Source organism: Neovison vison, chromosome 5, assembly GCF_020171115.1.
Source record: "Neovison vison isolate M4711 chromosome 5, ASM_NN_V1, whole genome shotgun sequence".
In the NCBI taxonomy this organism is placed as follows: domain Eukaryota; kingdom Metazoa; phylum Chordata; class Mammalia; order Carnivora; family Mustelidae; genus Neogale; species Neogale vison.
The window spans coordinates 33,429,509-33,445,276 of NC_058095.1; the positions used below are offsets into that span (position 1 = coordinate 33,429,509).

The following is a 15,768-nucleotide window of genomic DNA, read 5'->3' on the forward strand; positions in this document are numbered from 1 at the left end:
TGTCATAGGTTTCAGTGTTTTTCAGGATAGGTTATTATTTAGATTTTAGCAGCCCTGTTTCGTGTATTTTTTTCACTGAGAAGATAAAATCCTTTCTCAAATCCTGAAAACCAGTACGGTTTTGCTCTTTAATATGACAACAGCACGGAGATTTCCAAGTTTCTACCACTAAATGACAGATAATAAAGGAAACAGTGTTTGTAGAGCATACAAGGCATTTGGTGATTCAGAGAGGAATTTCAGATGCACAGTGAGAACTAGGTAAGAGGCAGATGTGGAACTGTAGCCAAAAAAGGTGGTGTTTGCTTTTTATACAGCACTGTTGGTCATGTATATGTTTTATATTTCTTCACGCCAGCTGTTTTCAGCTTCAGTTCTTCTTTAATGCTTTCGTCATGGAAGCCTGACTTCGGGATGAATTATGTCAGAGCCCTGAGTGGGAGAAAGGCCAGCTCAAGACTATGTGGAATGATTTTCCTGTCACCGAGCTAATTAAGTCCATCTAATTCTCCAATAGTTAGCATCCTTTTACATGATCTCCAGAAAACTCACAGCATTTCTCCTTAGTACTATCGACTGTTAAAGAGATTTGAAGCATTGCATGCCTTCCTACTTCCTCCCTGGGTAGGGTATCTTGACCTGTCCCAGCTGTTTTCTTTCTTACAAAAGTTCTAAATTCTAAAAATCACTCTTATTCCTCCTATAATTTTTGAAGCTTGAAATTGCTCAATACTGGTTTGGTTCCCACCTTCTCAGTGGGAAAGCAGGTTTTGTAGATCAAAGCACATTTTAGTTTTTCTTTGCTTTTTTTTTTTTTCTCCCTTAAGTTTCTTTTTAGGAGAAAAATAAAACACTTTCAAGACATTACTGCTTAGAGTTAGAGCTTCTTGGAATACATAAATCTTTAAATCCGGTTTAAGTTTGTGCCTATGTACCCCAGTGGGAAGATTGGATCTGAAACATCCCTGAGATGTCCCAGCTCCATCTTCTTTCCATGTTTTCTCAGAACTCGCACATACCATCAGTACTACTACTCAGTTGCCCTAGAACATATTTCTTTGCAATCTAGAATTTCTTTAGGCTTTGGGAGTCAAGTTGAACAGCGTGTATTCCCAGCAACTTGGTAGAGCAATATACAGATTCTATATGGGCATCTAGTACTTAGCTAAATCAACTCTACCTCTCTCTCCTCTCTCTCCTTTCTCTCTTTCAGCTTGGCAGTGACCTTGGCGGGGGCATTGGAGGAAGTCCGGCAGTAAGTGCCATCCGTTTTTTTCACCATGGGATGCGCTGCCACCTGTTTGATGCCTTTCCTATGCACACATTCTCAGACGAGCCACCACTGCTGTCTAGCATTGTACACCAAAACCTCTATAGCAGTGTATGAAGGGTAGAAAGTAGCATAGGGTTACTTGGATTCTTTAGAGGCGTACACCACATGTGGTGTAGGGACATCTTTAGGGATTGGTGCTCTGGTGTCTACAGAGATCTTTGTCTTCCTGACATTAAAGAGCTAAAGGAAGTGGAACCTCCCATCTTGACTGGAGAAAGCTCTTATTCTCTAGTGTCATCTACAAAGAACTTGAGAGAGTCAGCTGGACTCAGAGGGAGACTCTCCTCGTAAGTGACTGAGGCTGGGGGCTATGAATATCTATCTCCCCCACCCAGGAGAGTTTCCTACTAGATATTTATGCCTAAATGTCTGCACCCAAGTGGGAAAAGAGCTGTTTTCTAAGTTGGATGCTTCTTCTTTCTATAGAAACAGACTCCCCTCTGTTAGGGTACCTGTAGGCCTTTTGCACAGAATCGTGGAAGCTAAAATTGGAAACAAACAAAAGATCTTGGATCACTCTGTTCCTGGTCCTACTGATTACTTTCTGATAGAACTTCTAAAGAGTGTTTGTACATTATCAATGATGAAAAAATAACTGTGATGATTAAGAGGATAAAGAATATACTAATTCAACTCTAAGAATATTGTAATTATGTTATGTTCTTACTGTTTTATCAATACTACTAAAATACAAAGCAACATGTTAAGGGCTATTAATCTGTTTTTCCTGGTTTCCCTCCCCCTTGCCTTTTTCCCTGCAGGTGGGACAGTCCTTCATCCCCTCATCAGTGCCTGCAACCTTTGCTCCTTCACCTACTCCTGCTGTGGTCAGCAGTGGTCTGAATGACCTGTTTGAACTCTCCACGGGAATAGGCATGGCACCTGGTGGATATGTGGCTCCTAAGGCTGTAAGTAAAGCGATACTTTCTTAATGGACAATACCTGAATTACTAACATTTTTTGTTACTTCCACTGATACTAAATCCAAGGTTTGGGCCCTTGTCCTAGAGAGTTTAAGAGGAAGATGAAAAGTAGCCTGAAATTTAGCAATATGAAGCACCATAGCATCCTCATTAACTTCTTTTATAATTAGACTTAAAATTGGAAATATTAAATATTTGTGTTTTGTTCTCTTGTTTAGAAATACTGTCTGGTTTGTCAGCACTGACTTCAGTCTAGTGTAAGACCGGCTAATGCAACAGTGAGAGGCAGTGGAAGTGGGGGAGGGAGGGCAGAATATAGTGAAGAGGAGTAACATTTTTACTTCTCTTTCCTTCCATTCCCCTTTTGATTGGTGTTACATATGGATTCTAGAGTGCTCTTCCTCACGTTTGGATTTTAGCATATCTTTTTAGAGTTCTGATTTAGGTTTCTGTCATTGGTGCTTTTCTAGTCTCAACCTTGCTTAATGTCCTGCTCAGACTGAGTTTCAAAAGTGGAAACTGCTGTAAGTGAAGCTTATTTCAGCCTTTGGGAATAGTAGGCTCAGTTTCTTGTAATTGTGCCTTTCTGGGGAACAACATGCCTGTTTATTTCCTGAATTCTCTGCCTTCTCATCTGACTCTGGAGGACCCTGTTACAGAGTTATAGACCAGTTGTCCATTTTAGGGTCATAACTTTGTCTACACAGCTACTGAATAGAGCAACCAAAAATAGGATTTAAAACTGAAGCATAATATTTTGGCCCAGTACAGTAACTTGGTTGTGAGGTTTCTGTGTTAGATATTATCCCACAGAATTTAATTATTGGGTCTAAGATTTTCTAATGCATTTGTTTACTGACATTAAAGTAATACATACTAATAACAAATTTAAGTAATAGAGAAATGACAGATAGAAAATTAATTTCTCGGGGTGCCTGGGTGGCTCAGTGGGTTAAAGCCTCTGCTTAGATCATGATCCCAGGGTCCTGGGATTGAGCCCCACATCAGGCTCTCTGCTCAGCAGGGAGCCTGCTTTCCACCCCTCCCACCCCCAGCCTGCTTGCCTCTCTGCCTGCTTGTGATCTCTGTCTGTCAAATAAATAAATAAAATATTTTAAAAAAAGAAAAAATTAATTTCTCTGTCCTCACTTTCCCATGGATAGCCACTATTAACTTTATTGTGTGTCCTACCAGAAGAAAAGGATTATGCGTGTACCTGTACGTCTGTGTTCTTTAACAGTATTATGTCCATGGAATATACTGTTTTGCATCTTATTTTTTCCCTACTCTATTATTTTGAATGTCTGTATCCACTCTATTGATGTGCCACAACTTATTTAATCATTCTCCTGTTGATAGACATACAGGTTATTCGCTTGGTCCTACCACCTCCCTCCCCCTTTTTTGTTAATACAGTGTTGCAGTGAACATCTTTGCATATGTATATCCTGATATACAGATATTTTTTATCCTGGTATATTTTTGTAAGTATGGCTATAAGGTAAACCTGCAGTGTGCTTGATCATTTAAACATTTTAAATAGACATTTTCCTCTTACCTTCCAAAAGGTGACATCAGATTATATTTCCAGCAACACAGTACAAAGTGCCAGATTGCTTAAATTTTCCATTGAGTATTATTGACTTTTAGGATTTTTACCCTCCGATAGATGAAAAATATCTTGTGGTTGTTTGATTTCATTTTCTTCCTTCCTTTCCTTTTTGTCTTTGGCATGGCTGAATATGTTTTAATATTTATTCAACCACCTACTGATGTTTTGGTATTTTGTCTTAGATGGTTAGAACAGTTCATGAATTTCCTGGGTTTTTTGTTTTTTTTTTTTTTTTTTTTTAAGATTTATTTATTTTTAGAGAGCAAGAGTGGGAGGAGCAGAGGGGAGGAAGAGGATCTCAAGCACCCTCCCTACTAAGCTCAGAGCCCAACTTGGAGCTCAGTCTCATGACCCTGAGATCATGACCTTAGTCAAAAATCAAGAGTCATACACCTCACTGAGCCACGCAGGTGCCCCCGGATTTTTTTTTTAATTAACTCATATAGTCCAGGATTATCACAGGTTCTAGGGTCAAGGATGAATAATGGATTATGTAGAGAAGACAGGCATTCATATTACTTAAGCCACATATAAGTACTATTTACCAGAAACTGTAGTAAGAGTTAAAAATATACATAAGAGGAGTGCCTGGATGGCTCAGTGGGTTAAGCCTCTGCCTTCAGCTCAGGTCATGATCTCAGGGCCCTGGGATTGAGCCCCGCATAGGGCTCTCTGCTCATCGGGGAGCCTGCTTCCCCTGCCCTGCCCCGCCTGCCTCTCTGCCTACTTGTGATCTCTCTCTGTCAAATTAAAAAAAAAAAAAAAAATATATATATATATATATATATATACACATAAGACATATATATGTAAGTCCTTGCCCTTAAGACTACTAATAATGGTTTTAGTGATAATTTAAAAAAAAAAGTATTCAAAGATACAGACATGCTATTTTCATTAGTCGATTCAGTTTCCTCCCTTTTAAGCCTTTTACCAGAGGGGCTAATAAAAAAAACACACTGTTCTCATTGGAATTTCTCTTTTTCTTGTATATACATTTGGTAGCAGTAGTCAAGCAGTAAAATGACCAAGTTGAACAGAAGATGGAGAACTAGCCAGGTTTTTCATAGACTGTTTTTGTGTGGGTTTGGTTTGGTTTGGTTTGGTTCTTAAATTGAGAACAATCTCAAAATTCAGAGAATATCTAGAGCCTTTTGCATCTGACTTGATATAGTATAAAAATCACCATAATTGCCTGAAGAAGCCAATTCTTAATTTCATCTTTATATACTCAAAATAAATAGCATTGAGATAAATCGTGTGTGGTTCCACTGGGCTCTATACTGTCTCTTAGGTCTGGCTGCCTGCAGTAAAAGCTAAAGGCTTGGAGATTTCCGGAACATTTACTCACCGCCAAGGGCACATCTATATGGAAATGAACTTCACCAACAAAGCTTTGCAACACATGACAGACTTTGCAATCCAGTTTAACAAGAATAGGTAAGAAGTCTGAGTCCTCAGCTTGGTCATGAAACAGCAATGTGCCTTGTGTACAACAAGCCAGTGTTCCCTTTTTTTTTTTATTTGTTTTGGTTATTTATTAGGGTGAAGAGGGATAGGGGAAGAGTGAGAGAGATGATCTTTTTAAGATTTTATTTCTTTATTTTGGGGGGAGGGAAAGGGAGCACAAGCGGAGGGGGGGGCAGAGGGAGAGGCAGAGGGAGGAGCAGAGGGAGAAGCAGACTCCCAGCTGAGCAGGGAGTGCCATGTGGGACTCCATCCTAAGCCCCTGGGATCATGACCTGAGCCAAAAGCAGATGCTTAACCAACTCAGCCACCCAGGTGCCTGCCAATATTCCATTTTTAACAATGTGTTTAAAACTCTCATGTTGGCACATTTGGGTGTAGAGTGAGAGCTGGTCTTGCATGTCTATTCACTTGTCAGCTTTCACTCTGGAGGCCCTCGAAATTTTGTTGGGAAACTCATCCATATGGAAAACGGAAACCAGGGGCGCCTGGGTGGCTCAGTCGTTAAGCATCTGCCTTTGGCTCAGGTTACCATCCCAGGGTCCTGGGATTGAGCCGAGCATCAGGCGCCCTGCTCAACAGGAAGCCTGCTTCTCCCTCTTCCACTTCCCCTCCCCTGCTTGTGTTCCTTCTCTCACTGTGTATCTGTCTGTTCCATAAATAAATAGAATCTTAAAAAAATAAAAAATAAAAAAGGAAACCAGAACTTACTGCCTTCTTAAAGGACTAGGAAGTTTTTAATAAACCATTTACACACAGAAAAAGTTTTCATTGAAATGCATTTATACATTCAACAAATAATATTGTAGCATCTATGTGCCAGACATTCTAGGTACTGGGGCTAGAATAGTGAACAAAACAGATGAGTATCCAAAGCCCACATTTTGGTGGGGAAAATGAACATAATTGGTTGATGAACATAGTCTGTCCACCTGTTAGCTAAGTAATGTAGACAAGCGATCTGCTTTTAGCAATGAATTCTGTGACTTAATAAGGAAGGGACCATGAAGATGTAAATACTGATTTTCTGTAGTTCTGAAACATCACTGTTTTGTATTAAATACCATGCTTCAGGAAACTGCCTGCTAGACTTTGATGGCAGGTGCATTTATTCATAAAAAAGATAATCACACTTGTTTCTGATATAGTAGTAATTGGACCTTTAAGCAGATTTAATAAAATCTGTCAGTAACAACTTGTATCAGTGATTGCCTTACTTATTTCTAGACATTTGGAAATAACTTTTATACCTTAGATTGAAAGTTTGGTACATTAGAAATCACTTATCTAGAAAGTCTGTGTTTCCTTTTGTCAGACTAATTCTATTTCCAGCTACTTACCAATTTCAGCCATTCTTAAGAGTTTATAGTGACTTGCATTTTAATTTACTTCTCATTTTAATTTGCATTTCCCTAATGACTAATGATATTGAGCAATTTGTTCATCATTGTAATGACCATTATATCTTTAGTGAAGTATCTGCTCAGATCTTTCTTTTTTTAGTTTCATTATCAAGTAGTAAAAGTTCTTTATATATTGTGGATGCAAATCCTTTGTCAGATATATGTCTTGCAAATATTTTCTGTGCCTTTATTTTCCTAACAGTGTCTTTCAAAAAGAAAAAGGTTTGGGGCGCCTGGGTGGCTCAGTGGGTTAAGCCGCTGCCTTCGGCTCAGGTCATGATCTCAGGGTCCTGGGATCGAGTCCCTCATCGGGCTCTCTGCTCAGCAGGGAGCCTGCTTCCTCCTCTCTCTCTCTCTCTGCCTGCCTCTCTGCCTACTTGTAATCTCTCTCTGTCAAATAAATAAATAAAATCTTTAAAAAAAAAAAGAAAAAGGTTTGTATTGCTTATGCTCTTTGTGTTCTAAGAAATCTTTGCCTGGCCTGTGGATACAAAGAACTTTTTTCGTGTGTGTGTGTGTGTGTGTGTGTGTGTGTGTGTTTAATAGAAGTGATATAGATTTAGCTCTAACACTAACTTTTATAATCCATTTTGAAATAATTTTTAAATGTGGCGTAAAGAAAGAGAGTCAAAATGAACTTTTTTTTTTCCATAGTGAGCCTTGAAATCAGATAGTACAAACTCCCCACTTTTGCTCTTTTTCAAAATTGTTTTGGCAATTCTAGGTCCTTTGCCTGCTGGGATTTTGAGAGTGTAGATCAGTTTGGGAGAGAATTGATATCAAACGATACCGAGTTCTAATCCATCAGCTTGCTTTTTCTATTAGGTTATCTTTAACTTCTCTCTGCACTGTTTTATAATTTCTCTTGTATAGATCTTGCATGTCTATCATCAGAGTTAAGTATGTCGTAGTTTTGATGATATAAAAATAGCATTCTCATTAATATAGAAGTAATATTGATTTTTCTATGTTGAAATTATGCAACTTTGTTAAATTCCCTTATTAGTTCTGGTGGCTTTCTTGTAGATTCCTTACAGTTTTCTACATAGATAAATCATTTTGTCTGTGGGTAGAGAATTTTTTGCAAGGAATTTTTCTTTGTTTTTTTCTGTATCATTTCTAAGAGGAGCAATTCGAAGATTAGGAACTAAGCTGCTGTCATGTTTCTATGCCAGTATTGCCTTCAGATAGAGTTTGCTGACCATGAGAACAGGATCAAAAGAGCACAGTGGTTTTTTGATCTATAAATATTACACCAAAATGAGTCGTGAATTATTCTCAGGATCACTTTATTACTACATTTTGATATTCCAAAGCATAGGTTAGGAAAAAGAAAATGTTTCTTCTGCCATCCTATGACTCTTGAAAGATAATTACCTATATAAACCCTATAGTTATATGTATTACCTATATAAACTCTATAGTTACTTTATAAATATTATAGTCCCATCTTCCTTCCTGAGGCTAATTAGAACACAAATTCAATATAAATTTATATCATTCATTTGTGTATTTGTTACACCTATAGGTCTACTTTTCCCTTTATGCTCCATCTATTTGAAATTCTTGATTTCTTGTACATAAGACACATCTGTTCTTAGGGAACCTGGAGGGCTCAGTCGGTTAAGTGTCCAACTCTTGATTTCAGCTCAGGTCATGATCTCAGGGTCATGGGCGTGGAGCCTGCTTAAGAGTCTCTCTCTCCTGCCCCTTCCTCCTCTCTGCTTGCCCATATGCTCGCTTTCTCTAGTGCCACTCTTGCTCAAAAAAAAAAAAAACACCACACACACACAAAAGCAAAACCAAAATATGTCTGCTCTCATATGTATTTGTTATTTATGTAACTCCAAAATCAGGTTTTTCCCATCTCTTTACTATTCTTGATTGTTATTAGGCTTCTCTATGAAGTCAAACTCGTAGGTACACACTCCCTGTCTTAGGCTTAGAAAGTGACCAGCTTGTCCTAGTTATTTGGATTGTCTAAGCCAATGAATTTTGCTTAACTTTCATTGTCTCTTTTCCAGTAATTGTGTCTTATATAGGTAACAAAAAAGAAAATTAGAATTACCAGTAAATAATCTTCTGGGTTGCTGAGGCAGGTTATCAAGCTATGAAGTAAAGTTATTGTACTTTACAGGGTGTGTATTCTTAAGTCTTCTTCTCCCAAGGATTTTCTAAGGAAAGATGTTCTAAAAAAAAGAGAGGAAGAAACTTATTAAATCTGTCTCTCTAGTGGTATGAAACATAAGAAACTAGCAAAGCAGTTCTGTACTTAAGAATGTTTTCTCCTTCCTCAAATCCATTTAATGGGAAATGGGTTATATTGTAATCAGTGTTACAGCAAATTAGAATTAAGCATCTTGGATCCATTGTTTTTTCCACTTAATTTTATTGAAAATTATGTTCAAATCTAGCAATGAATCATTGAAACCCAAAGATGTGGCTAAAGCTTGCCTCCTGATTAACCTCTGGAATTTTTTCATCCACTTTCCTAGCTTTGGTGTCATCCCTAGCACTCCTCTGGCCATCCATACACCACTGATGCCGAACCAGAGCATTGACGTCTCCCTGCCTCTCAACACCTTGGGCCCTGTCATGAAGATGGAACCTCTGAATAACCTGCAGGTTAGAGTTTTATTTCACTGAAGGGGTACAACTTGATACCTTTCCAGTTTTATTTCACTTATATAAAAAATAGCCCCTCTCTCTTCCTCATATTAGATTTGGTCATGGAATATTCAGGTTTGAAATAACTAGGGAGAAAAGTTTGTTTATTTGTTTATTTAGAGGGCTCAGGGGAAGGACAGAGGGAGAGGGAGACTCTTACACAGGCTACATGCCTAGCACAGAGCCCAGCTCAGGGGTTGATACCATGACCTTAGCTGAAATCAAGAGTCGTTTGCTTAATGATTGAGCCACCCGGTCCCCCCCCCTTTTTTTTTAATTAAAAAAAAAAAAAAAAAAAAGAGTCACTGGTGCCTGGCTGGCTGATTTGGCAGAGCATGTGACTCAGTCTTGGGGTCGTGATTTCAAGCCTCACGATAGGTGTAGAGTTTAATTTAAAAATAAAAACAGGATGCGCCTGGGTGGCTCAGTGGGTTAAAGCCTCTGCCTTCAGCTCGGGTCATGATCCTGGGGTCCTGGAATTGAGCCCCACATCGGGCTCTCTGCTCCATAGAGAGCCTGTTTCCTCCTCTCTCTCCCTGCTGGCTTTACTGCTTGTGATCTCTGTCTGTCAAATAAATAAATAAAATCTTTTTTAAAAAAAAAAATAAAAACAGATTGGGGTATGTGGGTGGCTCAGTCCATTAAGCATCCAGCTCACTCTCAGCATGGGTCTTGATCTCAGGGTTGTGAGTTCAGACTCCATACTGGGCTCCATGCTGGGCATGGAGCCTACTTCAAAAAAAAAAAAAAAAAAAAAAGTCATATCTTGACATAGGAAGTTACTCGTTCTTTTACTTAACAAATATTTAGAAACTTGTAAAGATGTATTACTTATTTACAAACCTTTTTTTCTAAAGACTTTTGAAGCATATTTGTCATTTATATGAGAACAGATTTATGCAGAGGCTGTCTTTGAACACATAACCACAAATACGGTTATTTGATCTTTTTTTTTTTAAAGAAAATACGGTTATTTGGATTTAAAGGCTCCCTATTAGCACATAGCTATTGTAAGTAGCAGCGTCTTACTGGAGCTCAGAACTTTATCAGGTCTGCAGAAGCCTCTTGATCTTGAAAGTGCTGAATTTTTTAGAATGCTTAAGTACTAGTTGAGAGTTTCATTCAGTTTTCATCTGTTTTGAACTTCTCTTTTGAAATATAAGCCTTTCAAGCTTATATTCAGGTAAATGAAGGCAGACTAGTAAGCTTATAAGCTCAAGTGTAGCAGTATCAAAGGGTTATTAAGACAGAAATAATCCCTAGATGTTGTGGGTTTGTTTTTTTTTTCAAGATTTTATTTATTTATTTGACAGACAGAGATTACAAGTAGGCAGAGAGGCAGTCAGAGAGAGGAGGAAGCAGGCTCCCTGCTCAGCGGAGAGCCCAACGTGAGGCTCAATCCCAGGACCCTGGGATCATGACCTGAGCCAAAGGCAGAGGCTTTAACCCACTGAGCCACCCAGGCGCCCCTGTTGCGGGGATTTTAAATGCTTGTAAGGACAAGAGAGACAACCCTGGGTCCACCTGAGATTGGGAACTGTAACTGGTCTCTGCATAGAGCTGGTACCCTGGAAGGGTGACTTCCACAGTGGAAGGGAAACTGGAAAGAATGTTTCCAGTAAGGCAGGTGATGGAAAAGTTTCTCTCTGGCAGGTATTCTGTATGCCCTCTTACGACAAATCCAGGGTCCAATATTTAGCCGTACATGGCATAATAAATGGGCATGTAGTCTAAATTTATACAAGATATGTAGATACAGTGTTCTCCGCACCAGTAACTTAACGTAAAATTGGTCCAAGGCTGGTGAAACTCACGGTACCTGGCAGAAGCAAAACAAAGCAGTTGTTTTGCAACAGCCCTAAACTTCAGAGCCATCAGAACTCCCAGCTGAAAGAAAATCTCTTTGAAAGTGAGCTCACTGGGGCCTCTGGGTGTCTTAGTTGGTTGAGCAACTCCATCTCCCTCTGCCCCCCCACCCTGCTTGTGCTTGCTCACTCTCTCAAATCAATAAATCAAATCTTAAAAAAAAAAACACAACTCACAAATTGAACCATAAAGAGGGAAAGGTGTGCTGTGAAAGACAGAAGACACAGCAGACAGAGGATGAGTATTCCCCTTCCACCAGGAACTTGAAATAAATATTCTGAATGAGACTAAAAATATAAAATATGTTAAAAATGGTTAAAGAAAAATATCAACCTTCCACTTTCCAGTCAAGACAAGTGGGATACCATTGCTCAATCTTCTGGAAATAGCAGTGTGAATCCTAGTACTGATGGTGAGACATCACCAGTGCAGTTTCTTGGGAGTTAAGACTAATGTTCTTTCGGTAGTTTAAATACCAGCACACCAAGCCTGTTCACCAGTTCCCTACCTTGTTGCCGGTTAGTGGATGCCTCTTTCTCTGCAAAGGGTATAATGATTTGGAGCAATGATGAGTGAGTCATGAAAGAACTTGGCTCAGACTAGAAGAACAAAACAGGATTACTGTGTAGATGGAACTGGCTGTTACTATGATGAGAGCAGTGTGCTAAGGGGCTTTTCCAGCACAGAATCCTGAAGTAAGGAACTAACCCAAATCTACACCTGCTCCTTTTGCATTGAAATCTAACCTCCTGTTGGCCCACAGAGCCTCCAGCACAGTATTTGAGGACAGTCAGCATGAATGCAAGTGCTTTACTGTAGAAGTAGAAAAGGGAATTTGGGTCACAGAAACCAGGGCAAATTTTTCTGCTTTTAAAACGGAATCAATAAATAAATGAATGTCAGCTTACATTCCTATCTGTAATTCCATTTCTCCTTCAGTGAAATGAGCATCCCGAATAAGGAACCCTCATAAGAGTAGTTGAGTCTTAGTCCAAATCCTTCCTTCAGAAGTATTGATTAGGACTAGTAAATTTTTGTTTTTGCAAACTTGAAGTTACAGGATGCAGACCTTTAAAAATTTTACATCTTTCAAAGATGTCATAATTATGACTATTTACTCATAAATTGACATTTCCCAGGGAGAAAATAAGCAAAAACTTAAAAGAGAAACACTTATTTTCTCCTATGGGCAGCTCTATTTAATGTCTGCTGGTGCTAATTAAAAGTAATGGCTAGCTTAAGGGGGGTGGTTAACTTTAGATACCAGCTTCCATTCTGCCCTTGTCCCAGTATAAACAAAAAGAATCAGATATTAACTCCAACAAGCTTAGATCATAAAGATCCAGATGAAGCCAGGTGAGGGTTGATTGGTGTTTAAACATTATATTTACATAGTGTTTAAACCCAGGAACTCATGTGGGAAAATTAGTGCTTTTCTACTTCAGACCATAAAATCAGGAAAGGAAAAAATGTTTGGAGTTTGAGGAAATGAAATTCTGAAGGCAGTGTGGGTTAAATTATTTTGGCTAATTTCCTTTCAATATATAGGGCAAATAAACCCAGCTGCCAGAACTGTCGTGTAGAACTTAATACAAAAATGTTTTAGGGGTGCCTGGGTTGCTCAGTGGGTTAAGCCTCTGCCTTAGGCTCGGGTCATGACCCCAGGGTCCTGGGATCGAGCCGCACATCGGGCTCTCTGCTCAGCAGGGAGCCTGCTTCACCCCCTCTCTCTCTGTCTGCCTCTCTGCCTACTTGTGATCTCTGTCAAATAAATAAATAAAATATTTTTTTAAAAATGTTTTATTACAGTGCTCATCAAAGAACTTACTTGCTTATGGTCTGTCTGAAACGCTATTCAAAGGTTTAAAAGACACTATTCTCTCTTAAAATGTAAAACAGATTTTACGTTAGAGACAAGAATTAAGTACCTAGTAGAGATGTGAGCCAAGAAAATGTCTCCTACTGTACCGATGTTGGTTGTTAAAGCCTTTGTGAATCTAATTTATAAACAGTACATGAAGTTTAGCTTGCCTCTAGTGGGATCTGATTTTGAGTTTATTTATAGCATACAATTATATTCTTTTAAAAAGAGAATTGGTTCCCTCTATTTAAATAAAACAAAAAACATTAACAAATGTCTAAATTAGAATTAACTTCTAAAGGAGTTGTCTCTGACTCTGATATCCTTGACTTTCATTTCATCTGTATTAGTTGCTTAGAAGCATTTTCCCAATATACCTCTTCAAACTTGACACCTGGCGAGTGACTGTTTCATCAAGTCAGTGTCTGCAAAAAGACAATAGACTTTCAACATAACTTGTATTCATCCTGGGCTTTGTACAAATGCTGTAAAGTTCCCACAGCTGCTTGGCTTCCTTTCTCACTGGGCTGTATACACCCTTATGAGATCATTGGTTTTAATTTTGTCCATGATTTTATAAACATTTTTTTAAAAAAGATTTTATGTATCTTTTATGGAGAGAGAGAACACAAGCAGGGGGATGAGCAGGCAAAGCAGGCAGAGGAAGGAGCAGGCTCCCTACGGAACAAGGAGCCCCATGTGGGAATTGATTCCAGCACCCTGGGGTCATGACCTGACCTGAAGGCAGGCGCTTAACAACTGACCACCCTAAAAATAATTTAAATCTTTTTTTTAAAGATTTTATTTATGTATTTATTTGACACAGAGAAAGAGATCACAAGGAGACAGAGAGGCAAGGGGAGGGAGACCAGGCTCCCCGCCAAGCAGGGAGCCTGACATGGGGCTCAATCCTGGGATCCTGAGATCATGACCCAAGCCTAAGGCAGAGTCCCAACCCACTGAGCCACCCAGGCGCCCCCTATAAACAAATTTTTTTTTAAAGATTTTATTTATTTATTTGACAGACAGAGATTACAAGTAGGCAGAGAGGCAGGCAGAGAGAGAAGAGCAGAGGGAGCAGACTCCCTGCTGAGCAGGAAGCCCAACATGGGGCTCGATCTCATGACACTGAGATCATACCAAACAAAACCAAGAGTCAGACACTTAGCAGACTGAGCCACCTAGGCACCCACAGTGTTTACATTATTAGGACTATACTTCAAAGCTGAGCTAAAAAGTGTAATTATTTTTTTCTCCATAAAACTTTTTGTAAGCAGTTGCATACTTACTGTTAATAACTATCTCTTCTTGTTAGCTTAACTTTTGTGTTTTTAATTATAATTCAGTCCCAACTTCCCATGAGATCAGACCCTTCCAAGGAGTCTTTTCACTTTCACTTTCTTGAAGTCCCTTCTGGAGTCTTTTGACCTGCTCTATTCTGGACTGATTTTCTTATCTGTGAAAGATTGGCTGTCATCCTGGGATCTCCCTTCATCATCACTCTGAAGTTCATTGCTTTCACCTCGTTTCAGTGCTGGGTCTCCTATTATATGGTTCTTTTCTTTGTTTACTTCCTCATTTTGATGAAAAATATCCTCTGGTAGCTTCCTGAGAATGGGTATATAGAGAATAAAGCTTTTGAAGTTTCACATGTTCTAAAATGTCTACTTCATACTTTTGACAGTTTCTGTGTCTGGGTTAGAAATCATTTTCCTTCTAGTCTGATGAGGTTCTGATTCTTGATTTTTTTCTGCGCTAATGTTCTTTCTTATTGAAAGCTTACAAGAGGGTGCCTGGGTGGCTCAATGGGTTAAAGCCTCTGCCTTTGGCCCAGGTCATGATCCCAGTGTCCTGGGATCGAGCCTCACATTGGGCTCTCTGCTCAGCGGGGAGCCTGCTTCCTCCTCTCTCTCTCTCTCTCTCTCTCTCCCCCTACCTCTCTGCCTACTTGTGATCTCTGTCAAATAAATAAATAAAATCTTAAAAAAAAAAAAGAAAGCTTATAAGATCCTTTCTCTATCTCTCATATTCTGAAATTTCATAATGATGTGCCTCAAGAGGTATGAGCCTTTTCATCCATTGTACTAGGTACTCACTGGGCTCTTTCAAAGTGGAAACTTGTAGCCCTCAGTTCTGGGATTTTTTTTTTTTTTTAAATTTGTAGATCTCCCTTTATTTTCTGTTTCTCTTATTAGAAGTCTTGTCATTTGTATGTTGACCCTCCTGAGCCAATCCCTGTTTTACCTTCTTATTTTCCATCTTTCTCCTTTTGCTCTACTTTTTAAAAACTTTTTGTGGAAAATTCTTAACGTTACAAAAGTAAACAGAATAGTGTTATGAGTCCCTGTATACCGTACCCATCATTGAGCTTCAGTGATTATCTATAGTTAGTACTCTTTCATGTATACCCTGTCTAGAGCCCTACTCCATTTAATTTTGAGGCAGATCTCAGACATACCATTTCATCTGTGAAATTTCAATATATATATCTTTAAAGCATGTTTCTTTTAAAAAATATAACCACAATAACTGTTGTTCCCGTTAAAATATAAGAACGCCTTAACATGAAATACCCAGTGTTTAGGTTTCCAGTTACCTCCATATCTTAAACTGTTTTGTTTCTATTTTTACTGTTT

General features: G+C 38.9%; 1 protein-coding gene across 2 annotated transcripts in view; it reads left to right on the forward strand.

The window, feature by feature from the left end:
- Positions 1 to 15,768, forward strand: part of AP2B1 (adaptor related protein complex 2 subunit beta 1) — a 126,579-nt gene that overhangs the window by 79,082 nt on the left and 31,729 nt on the right. The window contains exons 15-18 of one of the 2 annotated variants that reach the window (XM_044248420.1): positions 1,214 to 1,255; positions 2,095 to 2,241; positions 5,163 to 5,308; positions 9,234 to 9,363. In XM_044248420.1, coding sequence (XP_044104355.1) covers positions 1,214 to 1,255; positions 2,095 to 2,241; positions 5,163 to 5,308; positions 9,234 to 9,363 — 465 coding nt within the window. The remainder of the gene's footprint in view (positions 1 to 1,213; positions 1,256 to 2,094; positions 2,242 to 5,162; positions 5,309 to 9,233; positions 9,364 to 15,768) is intronic. The other variant, XM_044248421.1, reaches the window with a different exon arrangement.